The sequence below is a fragment of the Sinocyclocheilus anshuiensis genome, unplaced genomic scaffold (genome assembly GCF_001515605.1).
Source record: "Sinocyclocheilus anshuiensis isolate Anshui unplaced genomic scaffold, SAMN03320099.WGS_v1.1 scaffold536, whole genome shotgun sequence".
Classification (NCBI taxonomy): domain Eukaryota; kingdom Metazoa; phylum Chordata; class Actinopteri; order Cypriniformes; family Cyprinidae; genus Sinocyclocheilus; species Sinocyclocheilus anshuiensis.
The window spans coordinates 1,410,409-1,419,340 of NW_015557179.1; the positions used below are offsets into that span (position 1 = coordinate 1,410,409).

An 8,932-nucleotide genomic window follows, 5' to 3' on the forward strand; every position below is an offset into this window, starting at 1 on the left:
TAAGAAATGCTTCTTGAGCAGCAAATCAGCATATTAGAATGACTTCTGGAGGATCATGTGACCCTAAAGACTGAAGTAATGATGCTGAAAAAAATATTTTAATCCCTCATTCATTCATTCAAAAATCAGCTTTGCCATTACTGGAATAAATTCAAACAGAAAACAGTTATTTTAAATTGTTATAATATTTCACAATATTACTTTTTTTTTACTGTATTTTTGATTAAACTAATGCAGCCTTGGTGAGCATAAGAGACTTCGAAACATAAAAAAAAAAAAGATAGTCTACGTGTTGTCAAAGTGCATCATGTGAAACAACATATATAAATTTCAAATGATGTAGATGTAAACATAAACATAAAAATAAATAAATAAACAAGGGTTTGCAGCTGTTTAAGTGTGCACAGTGAAAGGTCACTGGGAATGAATCTGAATTATTCATCTTGTGGCTAACTGGTTTGGACAAATGCTTATATAGGTCATGTAATAACAATGCATCATTCCAACATTAATGTTAATGCACGCTCTACTTAACATAAATATTGCTTCATTCTACGAAGCCAAGATTAGCAAATGAAAACAAACATGTAGGTGTTGCCGCATGTATATATAATTAAGAGGGTGTTTAAGGAAATACATTTCTATCAAATGATATAAATGTCTGCAGGAGCTGCTCTGACAGTGGACTACACTCTGAGCTATTAATCTCTCTTCTACTTCAGTGACTTCCTGTGAGAAAGTGTTTTCACCGGGCTGAGGCAGCGGGACATGACAGTGGTGCGTCCGACCGGCACTTGCGCTGGGCGTTCTGGGTAAACAGGGTGGATATGATTGGTAAAATGATCCTGAGCCAGGAGTGTGTTTTTGGTGTGTCTGGCGAGGGTGGGCCAAGCTGCTCTTGCCTTTTGTTTTTCCACCTGACTGGTGTCATTACCTCTGCCTCTCCCCTGCTGACGCCACCATGAGCTGACAGCCTCTCTCTTCAACCCTGCTAATCATGTCATTCCCTCTCTACATCTGTATCTCTCTCCACCATTAGCATGCTGATGACTGGCTTTCTTCAAGAGTCTCACTCTTTCACCTTGTCATCTTTATCCCTCCTTTTCTACAGTTCATTGCTTTCTCCTTATTCTTTCATATGGTTGTTCTCAAAGTGAAAAAAAAAACACCTTAGGGGCTCTACTAATTTTGCTCGTCTTTTTGTTGTGATTGCAAGGCAGCAATGTGTTTTGTAGATAATTGTGGTCTTAGACATGACATCAATTTTTTCACACATTAAGAAATTGAAGACTAAAGTGTGAAAATCTTCCACTGACAGCTGAACATTCTATCATTCAAAATGGAAACAACTGTGATGACATCACTGTAATATTTTCGGTTATCTCCATTACATCTTTTTGCATGCTGAATTGCAATTGGTCTCATCTTCTTTACATTGCTGTCAAAAAGCTTAGGGTCGATATGATTTTTTTTTTATTTTCTGAAAGAAGTCTCTTATGCTCACCAAGGCTACATTTATTTGATCAAAAATAAATTTACAACAGTAACTCTGTGAAATATAAGTACAATTTAAAATAACTGTTTCAATATTTTTGAATATATTTTAAAACGTCATTTATTCCTGTGATGCAAAGCTGAAATTTAATTTTTTTCAGCATCATTACTCCAGTCTTCAGTGTCACATGATCCTTCAGAAATCATTCTAATCATTCTAATATGCTGATTCATTGCGCAACAAACATTTATTTTTATTATCAGTGTTGAAATTATAGTTTTGCTACTTTGCTACTTACTTTTTTAGAAATTAATATTGTTTTCAAGGATAATTTAATGTTAAAAACAGCATTTTTTTTTTATTGTTGTTGGTAATATACAAGTCTTTACTGTCACTTTTGATGACAGTAAATTATCATTGAATGGGTATTTTCTAAATAAAAGCATTTATTTCTTTAAAATCTTACCCTTTTTGAATGGTAGTGTTTTTAATCAGTTATAGCTGCACATGATTAAATGAGGAGTGTGTCGCAGTATTCATCAAAAAGTATGTGAAAATACTCAGATGACCTACTGTTTCTGCTAAGATTCAGCAGCACACATCTGATTTACACTTTACTATCCTATAAGGCCATGGGAGTCATAAAATTCAAGTAGTTGAAAAAAAAGGGGGGGGGATTGTTAAACGATTGGCTCTTTTCAAGTGTAAGCACTACAGTTATAAAGAAAGTTGTTGCTAACAACTTAATATTAATGCAAAGTTGGATTTGGTTTTTGTACATAATATGAGAGTAGAAAAGCAAAACTGTGAACTTAAAAAAAAAAAAAATAAAAAAAAAAAAAGATTTTTAAACATTATTTGTTTGCTGCCTTGCAAGTGTTTTTTGTTTGCTTGTTTGTTTTTGTTTTTTGAGCCTGACATCAGCCTATTATTTTATTTACAATATGTAACTTAAAAAAAAAAAAAAAAAAAAAACCTACAATTCAAGACATGTTACACAACGTAGCAGTGCCCTACAAAGTGAAAAAGAGTCGGCGGACACTTTCCGTTCAGACATGAGGCGAGAGATGGTCGGGTGTACTTACTTCTCTTGCAGCCACACTTTTTAATCCTTTTGGGATCTGTGATGTCATCATGACATGCTTTGCAGTAGAAAAATGCTCTGAAGAAAGACAGTAAAGAATTGAACATTCTGCTTCAAGTGTGCCCTTCATATTTCAGTTTTCACTTGTATTTAAAAATGACAAATTAAATTCAAGAGCACAAGTAATTTTGATGGATTGAAGAGATGATTACCTTTTCACTTCTTTGGCATCACTGGCGATAAAGAATCCCAAAGTCCCCTCCTGCATCTTAACGTGATTTCCCGGGTTGATCAGAATACTGTTCAGTCAGAAAAAAGGGTCATTGTCATTAACATGAAAATCAACCTTGCACATTCAACACTCTAATCAAGAGGAATGGTACACGTGTTTTTGGACCTTGTTGAAAAGACTGATGAGAAAACATGCATATACTGCATCAAATTTTGATACTGGAGTTGTACTTTTGTCAAAAAATACTGCAGGGAAAGGGACCTATTCAAAAATAATGCTTAGGCCACTTGGTTTCACACAAATACAGCACAGTACACAACAGAATGACCAACCCATTTTAATTCTTCTTTTTTTTTCTTGTACTGAATTGTCTTGGTGATGAGATAAAAGAAAGAATTAAAATTGGGGCGGAAACAGTCTAGGCGTTCTGGTCGACAGGCCTTCAGAAACTCATGGTGTGAGGTCTATCACCACACAGAAGCGCAATTTAATTCCTTCTTTAGTGCAGTGGAAAGCAAGGGAATGACCAGCCCACCAAGAGTTCAGGGTGCATCCCGGGTCTCTGAAACTGTGGCAACAGCATAACTAAGCCAACACAAGCCATGCAGTTTTACTTGAAGTTGCTACTGCGCAAACAAGAAAGCGGAATTCCAAAACTCTTGTCATAAATATTGTTACCACTACATTTGTAGCATTAGCTAACAAGCCATGGTTATTACTTTTATTATTGTTGTTGTGTAACCTAATTAAAAAAATAAGCATTGACTCTATGCCACAAATAATCAGTATCTGTTACTCTGACAGACTGAATTGTAAGGTTTCTCTGATATTTTGTATTTTTATTTGTCATGTTTAACGTTACTGACTGACTATTATATACAAATATGACGAACTGCATGTCATATCATCTTGCTAGCCAATATTAACACTTTTTGTTTTACCTGGGAGTACCTTTTGCTGCTTAATATTTTATTTATTTATTTATTTATTTTTGATGAAATAGAAACATTTTGTAACAATGTAAAAGTCTTTACTGTCACTTTTGATCAATGTAATGCATTGCTGAATAAAAGTACAATTTTTTGTTTTAAATCTTTTTGAACGGTAGTGTATGTTAAATCAATACAAAACATGTAAATATGGCAATTGTAAAATGAAAACTGATAGGTTTGATTTTTTTCTTTTTAATATCAAAAAGACAAAGCATTCTGAATCAAATTCAGTAAATGACAGAATTGTTTTGGTTAACGCAACCTTTGCTCTGGGTTTTGGCTCCTAGCGATTGATCAATCCCAAGCTATTGTGAACAAATACCAGTCGCTGTCAAACCTAAGCTAGCGCTGTCAGTGTCTCTGTGATTTCCCTTGGTGGGCGAGGAATTTTTGATGTTTATGAATCTAATGTCAGCTTCTGCCAGATATTTGAGAGAGTCTGGTTTGTAACTGTAGAGGTTCTGCAGTGTAGACAGAGCCACTGCTGAACCACTGTATCATTCCCCATTAATTAGACAGAGACGAGACAACACAACATAGCCATCAAAGGTTGCCATTTGTTAGGAATCGTCAATGAATTGAGTGGTGGCTGCAACACTTGACAAATGCCCAGCCTGACTAGAGCGCCAAGGCCAGAGAGCCCAGACGAAAGGGAAAGGTACATGAAAGACCATCCTATTATTCCACAGACTCAAAACGGTGGCCAGCATCATTGGCTCTGAAAAATCCATATACTTAAATACCATTTGATACATGCAGTCTATCAAAATCCTTTCCTCTGGGCTCATCTAATAACTACTTCATCAGAAATGAAGGCCAAAAGAGGGGGATTTAATCCATCATAAAGCATATTGGTTGGTCAAGTAATGAAAATGTCAAAAGCGCTCTGTCTTGCATGAAATCATTGTGCTGGGTTATTTATCACTGAGCTTTATATCTGATTAAATAGCCCCCTTAGCGAGAAGCAGCACATTTGACATGCTGTTCAGAAGATGAATACAAACAGACTCATTCACTGACATACTCGCACACATTGCTCCCCAAATTTGAGATTTTCACACCGTTTGACACTTATGCAATGGGCTGATCACAGACCGACTGCATGGAAACATAGGCTTCCGTTCAGACCAAACCTCATATTATGGGAAACAAAGCAAGCATCACACAACACTTGACAGAGCATACGGGCATGCGGTTACCAAGAGCATCACAACCAAGGGCACATCTAAAAGAGAGCAGGTGCAGCCATCGCACAGCGGCACGTAGATGCAAACTGTTGCAGTAACTTCTGTGCAGTTGGATTGTTGTATAGAACACCAAACTGACAGGAAGTGACCTCACTTCATAAACATCTACTCAGAGACGCACAGGCATTTGGGGACATGATGATAGTTAGTTCCAGACAAACACACACACTGATCGACCATTCAGTCACACACTCGCACTCGTCAGAATCAACATCACACACACAAATACAAATCACAGTCGCTCCAACACACAGAGACATACAAATGCAATACAGTGTTAGAGTGGTAATGACAGAAAAGGCAAAGATGGTCGCCATGAATAGTGTGGCCTTTACTAACCAATCAGTGTTTAGCGTTTATTACTGCCGAATTAAAACTTGCCATATTGAGACACATCAGTTCTTAATGGACAAACACTAGTATTTTCTGATATATAATGCACTGAGTACAGCTGTTTTCCTATTAGGGCACTTTTCTTGGTGCATTACAAAAAAAAAAGTACTGTTCACATGGAGAGCACAACGCTGAAAAAGACACGAGCAGAAATGATTTGCAGCTGATGAACACTGAAAAATAATCAAAAAGGAAAGGAGAATAGAGGAAGTCGAGAACAAAAAAACAGAGATGAATGAACATGGAGTGGATAAATGCTGTGTTGATATGTGAAAAGCACAGACGAAGAAACGAGTGAATCGAACAATAGCAACTACTCTCTCTGCCTGCAAAGAAGTTAGTGCATTAAGCACAAAGAGAATCACAATAAGAGAGATAGCGAGAGATTTTGGCCATTTCTGAGAGGGAGGTGGTACAATATCCTTAAGTTTTTCTCCCACAGTTGATCTAAAGTGTAGAGGGGTGAGATAATGAAGAGGGCATACCGCTTTCTGCTTCTGCAAACAACAAGAAAACATTATAAATCAAACATAGACTGGGAAAAAAAAGGAGGCGAGGTGTCAGTCATCTGTATCTGCACATTAAGATCAGAAGATGAAAAAAAAAATCAGTCAATCTCCAAAGTAGAGGGCAAAACAGTCACTTTCACCATAAAAAAAAGATATAAAAAAAAAACGCTTCACATTGGTTAACTCGTCTGTCCTACAAAGGAAAAATTATGGTCTAAATCCCAAAGTGCGCTTCCAAGTTTAGACCAGCCCAGGACACCAAATTGAGAGTTACACTAAAGGATAATGTTGTGCCCTCTAAAGGTTTTGCCATTATGTGAGGTTTGGTAAAGTTATTAACCAAAGTTTAACAGCCATCCATTAGAAAGTAATCAAATTATAGGAACTGTATTACACCGAGTGACAGTAAAAAATAACTTTTGTTTTACAGTCGTTCGTTGTGTGTGTTGTCACGAAGAATACTGGACATGAGTGGCACTATAATGTGATATTGAGGAAAAACAAGGTTCTGTGTTACACTTTTAGCAGGTGATTCATAAAGAGTGAAAAAAGGTAAACTAGTTCATAACTGTTCTGAATACAGATCTCTCTGAGAGACAATATGGCAAAACCGGGTAGTGGTAGGCGGTATGGGCAAAATCTTATATCACAGCATGACTCATTTTTAACATGGTAATGGTATATATTACAAACAAGAAAACTGTTTATATATTAAATCACCATATGTTAAAAGCTATTTTGAGATAATCCAGAGAATTAAATACTTCACAAAAGAAATACAATTCATCTCATTTGATCATTTTGTCTTTTAACTTTGAATTTATTGGAAAACCTAAAAAAAAAAAAAAGAATCATACTTAGTCAATGTAACTGAATGGAAAAAAAAAAACATTTGCATTATGTCACACCTGAGTAAGAAACAAAAGATTCAAAACTATAAAACTAATATTATAAAATGGATAGTTAAGATTAAATTGATTGGATGAGCCACATTAAAATACCCCTTAAATATTAAAATATGTACAATACTCATTGGCATTCCATATAAATGCTCCTTGCAATGTTGCCACTGTAAACTCTGCATTTTGCCTAACAAATATCACTCAGCAAAAACGTAAAAAAAAAAAACTTGTTTGGCATACATCCCACACTTTATTGCATGGACTGTTCTGTGACGTAGCTGTCCTAACCAATATATCCATCTACTGTAAAATAAATGGTAATGTAGCATATTTACACACATTTCTAGTGTCCCATAATATATACTGTCATACGACCAATCCGTATTAAAAAAAACAGGTCTTCTGGCTGATATTTTGATGTGTGTGTGTTTTCAGGCCAACTTGTGTTCTAAACCACGCTCATTAGTACACACTGTACACAAAATGCATTAGTAAGAGTTACAGTGTACAGAAACATTGGAACACAGGTTGTGGATGTGGGAAGGGGTGGTGGGATTTGGCAAAGTCGAAGTTACTGAGACAGAGTACTTCATGTTATTAGTTCAAATGGGTCACTTAACAGAATGCCACAAGAGTGCTATTGATAGAAGGCTCGGAGAGTACACCCTCATCAATACAGCATAGTGAGTCTGAGCAGATGTCATGGCTCTTTGGCTTCACGGTGACTCTTACAGACAGTGATCGGCAATTGTGATGCTGTGAGAGTCGAGCTGAGGCGAACTTCCTCCAGTGACAGAACGTAACATGCTGCTGTCTCAATGAGAGCGATTTCAATTTGAAACCAGATTAGATTACTTTCACAGAGATTTAATGATGAAAACCTGCCAGCCTTTTCTGACAACATAATGTCTAGCAAGTAAAAAAGGATAACGATACTGAAGGGGGTCTATAGGACCAATGAGGGACACAACTGCTTTGCCCCTCTTTGGCCAGTGTATTGTGAATGGTGGAGTTGAAGACCAAATGGGAACAAACCTGCTTTCCCTCTGCTCTGACTTGTACTCAATAGCGATCAACAACAACTTGAGCTTCACATAGCACAGCCTGAAACAAAGAATAGACATTTAGTGTGCAGAAGTCATCATTTAGCTATTTAAATTCATAAGACCCATTAAATGGTCCTTTAAAAACGAATGAATGTTTATCTAGTGCAATCAGAAGACCCTATTACCATGAAATCTCATTGGTTCAAAATCTTGCTTTAAACATTAAACATCAAATTTGTTCCAATTGGCTGTGATTGTGTCAAGTAGGGCTGCACGATAAATCGCATGTGATATTTAACGCGCATCTTATCAGTAAAGCCGGTTCTGTAATCAGCGGTAAATCTCCATCACCTGCGTGCTTTCACATTGAGCAGCATTACGCCCGCAGGTGATGGAGATTTACTGCTGATTACAGAACCGGCTTTCTGACAAGATGCGCGTTAAATATCGCATGCGATTTATCGTGCAGCCCTAGTGTCAAGTAACAGTTTCGCATTCAGTGTGGACAAACAAAATTAGGACATGTGATAGTTCAGGTCTGCAGTAAATTTGGCAGTATATTAAAAGGCAATAATTTATGATATTTACTACAATGTGCTTGTATACAGAGTAACGACATGCTGTAAAGCTCCCATGCTTTAGAGCAGAAGCATACTTACTCACAAACTGTAGGAAATGAAAGCCCCACAAAGGCACTGGACAGGTACTCAGTGTACATTTCATTGGCCACTCCCTCCAGATAATACTTCTGCCATGTGTCCTCCTCAATCTGCACAGCAAAAACAGTTGGATTCAGATACACACAGTCAGGGAGGACAACATATTTCATTTTATTGGAATGGCTAGATAGCAATCAGAACATGTCTAAACATTTTTACACAAGACTCAAGAAAATTATATCTGACTTAACGGGATAGTTCACTCAAAAATGAAAATTATGTTATCATTTGCTCAACTTCCTGTCTAAACCCATAAAACTTTTGCTCATCAACAAATTGAGATATTTTTAATGAAACCTGAGTGATTTATGTG

The 8,932-nt window shown here is 36.6% G+C and overlaps 1 protein-coding gene across 2 annotated transcripts in view; it reads right to left on the reverse strand.

Annotated features, from left to right (window-relative positions):
• Positions 1-8,932, reverse strand: part of LOC107678532 (calcium-activated potassium channel subunit alpha-1-like) — a 196,880-nt gene that overhangs the window by 61,851 nt on the left and 126,097 nt on the right. For both annotated transcript variants that reach the window (XM_016473814.1, XM_016473815.1), the window contains 4 exons: positions 7,890-7,958; positions 5,929-5,940; positions 2,792-2,878; positions 2,581-2,657 (listed from right to left, as the gene is read on the reverse strand). In XM_016473814.1, the coding sequence (XP_016329300.1) occupies positions 2,581-2,657; positions 2,792-2,878; positions 5,929-5,940; positions 7,890-7,958 (245 nt within the window). The remainder of the gene's footprint in view (positions 1-2,580; positions 2,658-2,791; positions 2,879-5,928; positions 5,941-7,889; positions 7,959-8,932) is intronic.